The sequence below is a fragment of the Heterodontus francisci genome, chromosome 26, assembly GCF_036365525.1.
Source record: "Heterodontus francisci isolate sHetFra1 chromosome 26, sHetFra1.hap1, whole genome shotgun sequence".
NCBI classification, from domain to species: Eukaryota; Metazoa; Chordata; class Chondrichthyes; order Heterodontiformes; family Heterodontidae; genus Heterodontus; species Heterodontus francisci.
Genome location: NC_090396.1, coordinates 75399103 through 75412620, shown reverse-complemented (window position 1 = coordinate 75412620; position 13518 = coordinate 75399103). Strand labels below are relative to the sequence as shown.

Sequence of the window (13518 nt, the reverse complement as noted above, 5' to 3'; positions counted from 1 at the left end):
GAGGGAGGGAGCGGGCCGGGGAGGGGAGGGAGGGAGGGAGCGGGCCGGGGAGGGGAGGGAGGGAGGGAGCGGGCCGGGGCAGGGGAGGGAGGGAGGGAGCGGGCCGGGGAGGGGAGGGAGGGAGGGAGCGGGCCGGGGAGGGGGAGGGAGGGAGCGAGCGGGCCGGGGAGGGGAGGGAGGGAGCGAGCGGGCCGGGGAGGGGAGGGAGGGAGCGAGCGGGCCGGGGAGGGGAGGGAGGGAGCGAGCGGGCCGGGGAGGGGAGGGAGGGAGCGAGCGGGCCGGGGAGGGGAGGGAGGGAGCGAGCGGGCCGGGGAGGGAGGGAGGGAGGGAGCGGGCCGGGGAGGGGAGGAGGGAGGGAGCGGGCCGGGGAGGGGAGGGAGGGAGCGAGCGGGCCGGGGAGGGGAGGGGAGGGAGCGAGCGGGCCGGGGAGGGGAGGGAGGGGAGGGGAGGGGAGGGGAGGGGAGGGAGGGAGCGGGCCGGGAGGGAGGGAGGGAGCGGGCCGGGGAGGGGAGGGAGGGAGCGGGCCGGGGAGGGGAGGGAGGGAGCGGGCCGGGGAGGGGAGGGAGGGAGGGGGCCGGGGAGGGGAGGGAGGGAGGGAGGGAGGGAGGGGGCCGGGGAGGGGAGGGAGGGAGGGGGCCGGGGAGGGGAGGGAGGGAGCAAGCGGGCCGGGGAGGGGAGGGAGGGAGCGAGCGGGCCGGGGAGGGGAGGGAGGGAGGGAGCGGGCCGGGGAGGGGAGGGAAGGAGCGAGCGGGCCGGGGAGGGGAGGGAAGGAGCGAGCGGGCCGGGGAGGGGAGGGAAGGAGCGAGCGGGCCGGGGAGGGGAGGGAAGGAGCGAGCGGGCCGGGGAGGGGAGGGAAGGAGCGAGCTGAGGAGGGGAGGGGAGTGGAGGGGGCAGGCGGGCCGGGCAGTAGGAGTAGTGCGCACCCGCCACCATCAAGGTCTTCGGCCGCACTCTCTCAGCCTCCGCTCTCCAGACCCCGTCCCCCCCCCCCCGACCAATGCTCTCTCCCCGCTCTCCAGACCCCCCTCTCCCCCCCATCCCTGCTCTCTCCAGGCCGGATCCGCCCACCATCTGCCCACGTTACGCGATGATGTCATCTGCGCATGCACAACCAGTCCTGGCACTGCGCAACACAGTGCATGCACAGAGGGTAGGAACCAATCTGCACATGTGCGCATATTGGCAGAGTCGGATGACGTAAGCTGCCGGCTGCGTTGTCAGTCATCACTTTGTATTTATATAGCGCCTTTAATGTAATAAAACGTCCCAAGGAGCTTCACAGGAGCATTATAATATATGACACCAAGCCACATCAGGAAATACTAGGTCAGATGACCACAAGATTGGTCAAAGAGGTTTTTCAGGAGCGTCTTAAAGGAGGAAAGAAAGGTCGAGAGGTGGAGAAATTTAGGGAGGGAATTCCAGAGCTTAGGGCCCAGACAATTGAAGGTGCAGCCACCAACAGTGCAGCTATTAAAATCAAGGCTACACAAGAGGCCAGAATTAGATGAGGGCAGATATCTCAGAGGGTTGTGGGGCTGGAGGAGATTACAGAGATAGGAGGGGCAAGGATGAAAATGTTAAAATCAAGGCATTGTTTGACTGGGAGTCAGTCAGCGAACACAGGGGTAATAGGGGAACAGGACTTGATGCAACATAAATTTTACAGTAATTATACACAACCATCCTGAGTGCATGGAGAATGGTTATGGCTGGTGTACTGACATATTGGTATCACAACACACCAAAAGTTTCAGGCCTGCACAGACTTCCTATCAATTTCTATCATAACACCTGACATCTTCATTTATAATGGATGCAACCTCTATAAATGCGTCACTCCTTCCACCGCTTGCAGTGGGCGCAAGGGGGTAATTATGACATGACATTGGAAATTTCCATTAGAAATGCGCAGCTAAGAAGTTATCACGGAAATCAAAATAAGGACAGATTGTGGGACTATAAATGGGGATGAATTGTGTTTGCAGCTCCTCGTCTAAATATGCAGCCTCTAACTTCGCTCCTCCTGACATTTACACTCTCGATTACCCATCTGCTTGACTCCACTTTCTGAAACCTGCTTCATGTAAACTGATTACAATTATTGCATCAAAGTAAACAAACATTTCCTTTCCTGTAAGTGAAGCTGGCTTTTAACCTAAAATAAAAGCAAAATACTGCGGATGCTGGAAATCTGAAACAAAAACAAGAAATGCTGGATTCACTCAGCAGGTCTGGCAGCATCTGTGGAAAGAGAAGCAGAGTTAACGTTTCGGGTCAGTGACCCTTCTTCGGAACTCCGAAGTTCCGAAGAAGGGTCACTGACCCGAAACGTTAACTCTGCTTCTCTTTCCACAGATGCTGCCAGACCTGCTGAGTGAATCCAGCATTTCTTGTTTTTGTTTCTGGCTTTTAACCTCTTGTGTACCCTGACAGAATTGACACAGCAATGCCACACGACCAGAGAGGGAACCTCCACCTCTGTCACCAAAGTCGCAATATTAAACAGCCACAGGTTTAGAACAACTGCCACACAATACTCTCCCACATTTAAGATCATCGATGCATTAGCCTTCATAACTGACTGCATGGATACATTTACCAGCTGCCCAGCCACAGGAGCAACTGACAAACCATCAAGTACATTCTACTCAGCAGCTGCTGTGTTTTATAAAGAGTGCAGCTTCCATCTACTTTTGTTTCTCCTCTCCTGAAGGTGCTGACACTGACTGGGTTCAGTTCTCCACTCGCCGATTCACCCCTCTCTCTCCTGAAGTTACTGTCTCTTGCTGGCATACAGTCCCCATAAGCACTGGCAACTCATCACCCCTCACTAAATGCCCATCTGGCACAAGCAACAGCAGTCTATTCAACTGTGGGGGCATCACTGTCAAGGCACATTGCAGCTTCAGCGAGCTAAACACAGCAGTCAAGAATCACCAGATAGCAATCAGGAACCCTGGGGAGGATTTTCTGTTTTAACTACAAGGGCAGAACCCCACTGCAGCACCTCCACCAACTCCTCACCTGGTACCAGGTTCCTGGCTAGTTTTAAATACCAGACCAGCCACACAGTCATTCCCCCAGTGTAACGACTAGACATTGAACAAGAGGATGATTGTAAAATAGTTACTAAAAATGAAGCATTCTTACCCAGATCAGAGCGTGTGTTAGTAAATAACTCGGCTGGACAGAATCCGCACAGGAAATATTTACAAACCTGGAAAGACAAGACACAGATCAGTAAGCGATGCTCTTTTACAACATGCATCAACTCCTCCCCACCCGAAAATACATTCCAAATACATCAGTCCCATCAGATTATTCTCCATTCCTCCATCCAGAACTCCTCAGAAATTGCACAACAGCCTACAATATGTTGCTAAAGTGTCGAATAGAAAGAAAATGCAATACTGTCTCAAGCCAACCTGCTCTCCAGGCCTGTGTTCCAGACTGACTAATTTCAATTCCTTAATCAGCTCGTACTGAAAAGAACATTCATTTATTCCAGGAAACACAAACCAGGGGCAGAGAAACGCTGGAAAAGTTCTGAACATGAATCATTCCAATGGGCATTAATGGTGTGCACTGCCCAGTTTACAACTGCACCAGACAGATTCAGGATTAAAGCCCAGTTTGTGCAGAGATAGCCAATCTCAGCCAGGACAGTAATAGAGCATTGTTGACAGGCTCAGAACTCCTGTGTTGGGTTTCTGCTCCTGACCATCACCCCAGTGAGCCCCGCTGTAACGAGTATGAACAGACAACGGTGAGCAGAGGCCGTGATGCTGGTTGAAAAGCATTCATACATTCCCACTTGGCAAAGCACTGCAGGGTACCTTCCACACCACAAGGGTTTGTGCTTCAGGAGAGGATGAAAAGAGTGAGGGCCCATCCTGTGTTATTCACCTCCCAAAGGGCTCATGAGTTATCTGAAGACACAGACAGCATCAAGACAAATGGAGCAGAGCAGAAAGTTCCTCTCGCAGGTAGATAGTTTCTAAAGTCCTCTTAAACCCAACTTTTGCAACCTACAAGTTCCCCTCTAACTCACACACCATCTGATTGAAATTACATCATCGTTCCAGAATTTTAACCCAGTAACAATACAGGAACACCCTCCCTAACAGAACCAAGGGAGACCTTTTACCACAAAGACTGCAGCAAGTCAAGGCAGCAACTCACCACAGCCACAGAACAATTAGGGATGGCCAATAAATGATGGTCCTGGTGGACTGCATCCTCAGGTCTTAAAAGTGGCTAGTGAGATAGTTGATGTGTTGGTTTAATTTTTTTTAATTCCCTAGATTCGGGGAAGGTTCCATTAGATTGAAAAGCAACGAATATAACTCCTTTATTCAAAAAGGGAGACAGAAAGCAGGAAACTACAGGCCAGTTAACTTAACATTGGTCATAGGGAAAATGTTAGAAGCTATTAAAGAAGTTATAGCAGGGCATTTAGAAAAATTCATGGTAATCAGGCAGAGTCAACATGGTTTTGTGAAAGGGAAATCATGTTTAACCAATTTATTGGAGTTCTTTGAGAGAGTTACATGTACTGTGGTTGAAGGGGAAACCCGTGGATGTACTGTACTTAAGATTTCCAGAAGGCATTTGATAAGGTGCCACATCAAAGGTTATTGCAGAAAATAAAAGCTCATGGTGTAGGCAGTAACATATTGGCATGGATAGAAAACTGGCTAGCTAACATGAAACAGAATGAAGGCATAAATGGGTCATTTCCTGGTTAGCAAGATGTATCGAGTAGTGTGCCACAGGGATTTGTGCTGCAGCCTCAATTCTTTGCAATTTATACAAATGACTTGAAAGGACCGAAGGTATGGTTGCTAAATTTGCTGATGCCAAAGATAGGTCATAAGGTCATAAGAACGAGGAGCAGGAGTAGGCAATTCAGCCCCTCGAGCCTGCTCCGCCATTCAATATGATCACGGCTGATCTCATCTCGGCCTCAACTCCACTTTCATGCCCATTCTCCATAACTCTTCAACCCATTACTCATAAAAAATCTTATTATCTCCTCCTTAAATTTACTCACTGTCCCGGCATCCACCGCACTCTGGGGTAGTGAATTCCACAGACTCATGACCCTTTGAGAGAAGTAATTTCTCCTCATCTCGGTTTTAAATCTGCTACTCCTTATCCTAAAACTATGACCTCTCGTTCTAGATTGCCCCACCAGAGGAAACATCCTCTCTACGTCTACTTTGTCAACCCCCTTAATCATCTTATATACCTCAATTAGATCTCCTCTCATTCTTCTAAACTCTCGAGAGTAAAGGCCTAACCTGCTCAATCTCTCTTCATAAGACAAACCCCTCATCCCTGGAATCAACCTAGTGAACTTCCTCTGAACTGCCTCCAATGTAACTACATCCCTCTTCAAGTAAGGGGACCAAAACTGCACGCAATACTCCACTAATGCCTTGGACAGTTGCACCAACACTTCCCTACTTTTACATTCTATTCCTTTAGCAATAAATGCCAAAATTCCATTTGCCTTCCTTATTACCTGCTGTAACTGCATACTAGCTTTCTGCGATTCATGCACGAGGACACCCAGATCCCTCTGCACTGAAGCATTCTGAAGTTTCTCTCCATTTAGATAATAATTTGCCTTTCTATTCTTCCGACCAAAGTGGATAACCTCACACTTATCCACGTTAAACTCCATCTGCCAAATTTTGGCCCATTCACCTAACCTATCCATTTGTAAATTTCTTATTTCTTTCTTGCAACTTACTGCTTACCCACCTATTTTAGTGTCATCTGCAAATTTGGCTATAGTACCTTCTATGCCTGCATCCAAGACATGAATATATATTGTAAATAGTTGGGGCCCGAGGACCAAACCCTGTGGCACCCCACTAGTTACATCTTGCCAACCAGAAAACGACCCATTTATCCCGACTTTCTGTTTTCTGTTGGCTAGCCAATCCTCTATCCAAGCTAATAAATTGCCCCTAACCCCATGTGATCTTACCTTGTGTATTAACCTTTTGTGCAGCACCTTATCAAATGTCTTCTGGAAGTCCAGATACAATACATCTACAGGATCCCTATCATCCACTTTGCTGGTTACAGCTTCAAAGAACTCTAGCAAATTAGTCAAACACGATTTACCCTTCATAAAACCATGCTGACTCTGATGGATTGCGTTTTGACTTTCTAGTTTAGTTTAGAGATACAGCACTGAAACAGGCCCTTTGGCCCACCGAGTCTGTGCCGACCATCAACCACCCATTTATACTAATCCTACATTAATTCCATATTCCTACCACATCCCCACCTGTCCCTATATTTCCCTACCACCTACCTATACTAGGGGCAATTTATAATGGCCAATTTACCTATCAACCTGCAAGTCTTTGGCATGTGGGAGGAAACCGGAGCACCCAGAGGAAACCCACGCAGACACAGGGAGAACTTGCAAACTCCACACAGGCAGTACCCGGAATTGAACCCGGGTCGCTGGAGCTGTGAGGCTGCGGTGCTAACCACTGCGCCACCCATGAATGTCCTACTACTTCCTTAATAATGGATTCTAACAATTTCCCAACAACAGATGTTAAATTAACCAGTCCGTAGTTTCCTACTTTCTGCCTCCCTCCCTTTTTTCCAATCCACTGGAACCTTTCCTGTATCCAGGGAATTTTGCAATATTATATCCAATGGATCCATTATCTCCAATGCCACTTCCTTTAAGACCCTAGGATGTAGGCCATCAGGCCCTGGGGACTTGTCTGCCTTCAATCCCAATAGTTAGGTAGGAAAGTAAGTTGTGAAGAGGACATAAGGAGGCTACAAAGGGATATAGGTAGGTTAAGTGAGTGGGCAAAGAGCTCGCAAATGGAGTATAATGTGGGACAATGTGAAATTGTCTATTTTGGCATGAAGAATAAAGCAGCATATTATCTAAATGGTGAGACATTGTAGAGCTCTGAGATGCAGAGGGATCTGGGTGTCCTAATGCGTGAATCACAAAAGGTTCCTTTACAGGTTCAGCCAGTAATTAGGAAAGCTAATAGAATATTATTGTTTATTGTGAGGAGAATTTAATACAAAAGCAGGGAGGTTATGCTTCAGTTATAAAGGGCATTGGTGAGACCATACCTGGAGTACTTTGTACAGTACTGGTCTTCTTATTTAAGTATGTAAATGTGTTTGAAGCAGTTCAGAGAAGGTTTACTAGACTAATACCTGGAATGGGCGGGTTTGTCTTATGAGGAAAGATTGGACAGGCTAAGCTTGTGTCCACTGGAGTTTAGAAGAGTAAGAGATGACTTGATTGAAACATATAAGATCTCGAGGGGTCTTATCAGGATGGATGTGGAAAGGATGTGGAAGATTCTAGAACAAGGGTTCACTCTTTCAAACTAAGGGGTTGCCCATTTAAGACAGAGATGAGAATTTTTTTCCTCAGAGGGTCGTGAGTCTTTGGAACTCTCTTCCTCAAAAGGCGGTGGAAACATAGTCATTGAATATTTTTAAGGCAGAGATAGATTCTTGATAAGCAAGGGGGTGAAAGGTTATCAGGGGTAGGTGGGAATGTGGACTCGACGTTACAATCAGATCAGCCATGATCTTATTGAATGGTGCAACAGGCTCGAGGGGCCGAGTGGCCTACTCCTGCTCCTAATTGTATGTTCATATGGCCTTGCCAGAGACATCCACATCCCATGAATGAATAAAACTGAAAGCATGCAGTGTCACATCCTTTCAAATTGCTCAACAAAACCTCAATTAACGAGAGACCTGTAAGATAACAGAATATTCTGTTTAACAAAGTTACACTCATCACCGCCCACACCCAGTTCCTGACTGTTGCCATATTGAGATGAAAGTCAGTTGGGACAGAGATGAAGGAGGAGAATCTGCAGGTAAATCGACAGACCACATGCTATCATACTCTATCGACTGCTTAAAAGCCAGTGTTGGTCACAATTACCAAGCTGAGGGAACAAGAGCAGGACACAAGAACACTAAATATTTCAAAAGAGAAACTGTCACAATGGTGACAGAAAGAGTGAAAAAGAACTTAATGCCCTCACTGCTAGAGATCTTTGAAATCAGCTGGATGCTTTTTGTGATTGGGATTTATTTACCGGAATTATCCTAAATATAATAAAGTTTATAGGATGTCACTGAGCAGCTGCAGAGCATCCTGAAGGGGGAGTGTGGTCCACATTGGAACCAACGACAGACAGAAAGAGGGATGTGGTCCTGCAGTCAGAATTTTAGGGAGCTAGGTAAGAAATTAGCAAGCAGGAGCTCAAAAGTAGTAATCTCCAGATTACTCCCAGTGCCACGCGCAAGTATAGAAATAGAAGACGACAGATGAAAGAATGGCTGGAAAGATGATGCAGGAGGGAGGGCTTTAGATTCTTGGGACATTGGGACCAGCTCTGGGGGAAGATGGGACCTGTACAGAGCAGGGACTGAGTTCCTTGCGGGACATTTTGCTAGTGCTGTTGGGGAGGGTTTAAACTAGTTTGGCAGAGGAATGGGTCCTGAGAGTAGACTCACTTGGGACAAAATCAGAAATGAAAATGGAAGGCAGAAAATTAATAGATGAGTCTGGAAGACAGAGAAAACAAAGGTTAGAAAATAAAGAGTGTGTTTGGCAGTGCTCAAGGATATCTATTTCAATGCAAGAAGTATATCAAATAAAGATGAGTTGAGAACAGACAGACACGTGGCAGTATGATATAATTGGTTACAGGGTTTTCAGACACGATAGGGAGGGGGAGTGACAATTTTGGTCAAGGAAACTATTACAGCTGTGAGGAGGGATGATGTTGGAAGGTTCATCAAATGAGGCCATATGGATTGAACTAAGCAACAAAAAAGGGGCAATCACACTGCTGGGAGTGTACCATAGATCCCCAAACAGTCAGAGGGAGATAGAAGAGCAGATATGTAGGTAAATCTGAGAGGTGCAAAAACAACAGGGAAGTAATGGTAGAGGATTTTAACTACCCCAATATTAAGTGGGATCATTTTAGTGTGAAAGGAATTGAGGGAGCAGAATTCTTGAGGTGCATTCAAGATAACCTTTTTGCCCAGTATGTAGCAAGTCCAAGAGAGGGTGCAGTTGTAGACTTGGATTTAGGAAATAAAGCTGGGCAGGTGGAAGGAGTGGCAGTGGGAGAACATTTTGGTGGTAGTGATCTTAATTCAGTCAGTTTTAACATAATTATGGAAAAGGACAGAGATAGGTCAGGAGTTAGAGTTCTCAATTGGGGCAAGGCCAATTTTACTAAACTGAGGAGTGATTTAGGGAATGTGGACTGGAAACAGTTACTTGAAGGTAAATCAATGTCAGAGCAGTGGGAGGCATTCAAAGAGGAGATTGAAGGGACTAAGAGTAAACATGTTCCCACGAAGAAAAAGGGTGAGATGGCCAAATCTAGAGCCCCATGGATGTCAAGGAGCTTACAGGGTGAGATAAGGCAGAAAAGGAAAGCTTATGTCTGACACCAGGAGCTCAATACTACAGAAAGCTGACAGGAGTATAGAAAGTGGAGGGTTGAAATCAAAAAGGAAATTAGGAAAGCAAAGAGAGGGTATGAAAGAATATTGGCAAGCAAAATCAAGATGAACCTAAAGATGTTTTATCAATACATTAAGAGTAAGAGGATAAGTAAAGAGAGAGTAACTAAGGGCCCATAAAAGACCAAAAAGGTAACCTATGTGGAGGGGCGGAAGATGCTGGTATGGTTCTGAATTAATACTTTGCGTCTGTCTTCACAAAAGAGGGCGATGATGCAGATATTACAGTTAAGAAGAAGTATGAAGTACTGGATGTGATAAACATAGGGAAAGAGAAAGTGTTAATGGGATTAGCATCCTTGAAAGTTGAAAAATCACCAGGGCCAGATGAAATATACCCGAGACTGTTAAAAGGAGAGGAAATAGCAGAAGGTCTGACCATTTTCCAGTCCTCACTGGATACAGGTGCGGTGCTGAAGGATTGGAGAATTGCTAACATTGTACCGCTGTTTAAAAAGGGAGCAAAGGAAAGACTGAATAATTACAGGCCAGTCAGTCTAACCTCAGTAGTGGGCAAATTATTGGAATCTATTCTGAGACAGGGTAAACTGTCACTTAGAAAGGCACAAATTAATCAAGGATCGTCAGTATGGATTTAAGGGAAGATCTTGATTGACCAACTTGATTAAATTTTCTGAAGTAACAAGGAGGATTAATGAGGGTAGTGCAGTTGATGTGGTCTACATGGATTTTAGCAAGGCTTTTGACAAGGTCCCAGATGGCAGACTGGTTAAAAAATTAAATCCCATGGGATCCAGGGAAATGCAGCAAGGTGGATACAAAATTGGCTCAGTGGCAGGAAACAAAGGGTAATTGCTGACGGATGTTTTAGTGACTGGAGAGTTGTTTCCAGTGGTGTTCCACAGGGCTCAGTACTGGGTACCCTGCTTTTTGTGGTATATATTAACGATTTGGATATAAATGTAGGGGGCATGATCAAGAAGTTTGCAGACGACACAAAGATTGGCCGTGTAGTAGATAGCGAGGAGGATAGCTGTAGGCTACAGGGAGATATTGATGATTTGGTCAGATGGGCAGAAAAGTGGCAAATGGAATTCAACCTGGAGAAGTGTGAGGTGATGCATTTGGGAAGGTCAAACAAGGCAAAGGAATAAACGATTAACAGGAAAATGCTGAGACGTGTAGAGGAAGTGAGGGACCTTGGAGTGAATGTCCACAGATCCCTGAAGGTAGCAGGACTGGTCATTAAGGTGGTTAAGAAGGCATATGGAATCCTTCCATTAATTAGCCGAGGTTTAGAATATAAGAACAGGGCGGTTATGCTGGAACTGTATAACTCATTGGTTAGGCCACAACTTAAGTACTGTGTGCAGTTCTAGTCACCTATTACAGAAAGAGAGAGGAGATATACAAAGATGTTGCCAGGACTGGAAAAATGCAAATATGAGGAAAGATTGGATAGGCTGGGGCTGTTCTCCTTGGAACAGAGAAGGGTGAGGGGAGATCTGATTGAAATATACAAAATTTTAAGGGTTTTGGATAGAGTGCAGATGAAGGGTCTATTCACCTTAGCAGAGAGGACAGTGACGAGGGTGCATAGATTAAAAGTGATTGGTAGAAAAATTAAAGGGGAGATGAGGAAAAACTTTTTCACCCAGACGGTGGTGGGGGTCTGGAACTCACTGCCTGAAAGGGACTAGGCGGGAATGTGGAGTCAAGGTTATAATCAGATCAGCCATGATCTTATTGAATGGCAGAGCAGGCTCGAGGGGCCAAGCGGCCTACTCCTGCTCCTAATTCATATATAATTAGGTGAAAAGTAACAAAACTGCAGCCCCCTATTTACTTTTGTGGACTTATATTAAAATCAGTTGGATGCTGTGATTTTATTAATAAGGAAATACCAAAACCCTTCCCCTTTCCAAAAATTGTAACAATCATTCAATATTCCCTACAGAAATTCTCATTAAGAACAGAAACTGAAGTTTCTGAATCCTGAGAGGTTCATTTTATGAATGAGTCAGTGCATTCTCTAGCAGGTAGTTTATTTTCCTCAAATTCCCAATGGAACTTGCGGAGTAAAGCAAGACTGTCTGAGATCCATGGCTGTAGCCTCCTAACAATCAACTCGTGACTATCGATGGCTCGGGAAGGGAAACACAGGGAAGCCACCCATCAGCTCCAAGTGAACCCAGTGTGGTAGAGTCTGAGCCAGGAGTTAATCTATCTCCATGTACCAGGCCACTAATGGGTCAACAATCTGCCTTGTTCACCATGGATCCTAGGACAGGTCTGACACGGCATTCTTCCCACTTGGCCCTGTAAACCAATAAGGAAGAATGGTCTAACTCGATACGCACCAAGACGTACACGAGCATTCGGTTCTGCTGAGATATCTATAGGAGCTGTTAAACTCTGGTAGCGGGTCCTGGACGCTCAGGGGAACGACCTTGGTACGTGGGCTGCATTCCTGCAGAGGGAGAGGGACGGGGGGGGAACAGGATGGTGGGCACAGACAAGCGGAGGGGGGTGAGGGAAAGATCCAGGGGAGGGGGATGGACTGGGAAAGAGGCTTTGCCACCCCTCCTGCAGCCTCGCTGAATCTGAATCAGTACAACTTCTTTGTTTCATAGTTCCACTGAGAGTCTCGCCGTTCTCTACCCCATGACCCTGCCCTCCGCAAGGGGTTTAAGCCGGGGAATTGGGGTCTGATGGGCCGCAGGCTGCACTGCCCGGGCCCTAGGCCCCAGCGCGACCTCACGGAGCGGCTGCCACCCCTCCCCGAGAAGCTGGGCCCCGCGACTCACGCTCTCATCATCCCAGCGGACGTTCTGCCGCTTCTCGTCCGGGGCCAGGTTGCGGTCCCGACCCATCAGCTCATCCAGCAGCTGCGCGTTCGACAGCATCCTGCCTCCGGGCCCGCGCTCCACAAAATGGCGGCAATAGACGGTCAATCCCACAATGCACCAGCGGGAGGGACACTCCCACAATGCACCGCGCTCCAGCCCACATTCCCGCTCGCCGCCTGGTCACGTGGTAATTAATCATTTACCATCTCACCCTCACCACCATTACCTGACCCTAACAATCCCCTCACTAGCTCAAACTCATCCCCCTCACTAGCTCAAACTCATCCCCCTCACTAGCTCAAACTCATCCCCCTTACCCTCACAACCCCTTTGCCCTCACTAGCTCAAACTCATCCCCCTCACTAGCTCAAACTCATCCCCCTTACCCTCACAACCCCTTTGCCCTCACTAGCTCAAACTCATCCCCCTCACTAGCTCAAACTCATCCCCCTTACCCTCACAACCCCTTTACCCTCACTAGCTCAAACTCATCCCCCTTACCCTCACAACCCCTTTACCCTCACTAGCTCAAACTCATCCCCCTTACCCTCACAACCCCTTTACCCTCACTACCTCATCCTCCCTACCTCACTCACACAATCCTCTCACCCTCACTAGCTCATCCCCCTCACCCACACAATCCCCTCACACTCACTAACTCAACCCCCTCACCCTCACTAAGTAATCCCCCCACCTTCACGAACTCACTAACCTCACCCTCACTAACTCAACCCCCTCACCCTCACTAAGTCACTAGCTCATCCCCCTCACGCTCACAAAATGATTCCCCTCACCCTCACTAACCCATCCCCCTCACCCTCACTAACTCATCCCCCCACCCTCACTACCTCATCCCCCTCACCAACTCACTATCTCATCACCCTTACTAACTCATCCTCCTCACCCTCACTAACTCATCCCCCCACCCTCACTACCTCATCCCCCTCACCAACTCACTAACTCATCACCCTTACTAACTCATCCTCTACCCTCACTAAATTAACTAACTCATCCCCCTCACCCTGAATAACTCACTAACACATCCCCCTCACCCTCTCTAACTCATCCCTTCACCCTCACTAACACATCCCCCTCACCCTCACTAACTCAGCCCCCTCACCATCACTAACCCATCCCC

The 13518-nt window shown here is 47.7% G+C and overlaps 1 protein-coding gene across 3 annotated transcripts in view; it reads right to left on the bottom strand.

Moving 5' to 3' along the window:
- luc7l3 (LUC7-like 3 pre-mRNA splicing factor) overlaps positions 1 to 12485 on the bottom strand; it is a 66134-nt gene extending 53649 nt beyond the window's left edge. For all 3 annotated transcript variants that reach the window (XR_010977593.1, XM_068058610.1, XM_068058611.1), the window contains exons 1-2: positions 12339 to 12485; positions 3154 to 3220 (exon numbers count right to left, since the gene is read on the bottom strand). Coding sequence is in view for 2 of the 3 variants with exons in the window: in XM_068058610.1 (XP_067914711.1) it covers positions 3154 to 3220; positions 12339 to 12437 (166 nt within the window). In the remaining variant the exon portion in view is untranslated. The remainder of the gene's footprint in view (positions 1 to 3153; positions 3221 to 12338) is intronic.
- Positions 12486 to 13518: the final 1033 nt, after the last annotated feature.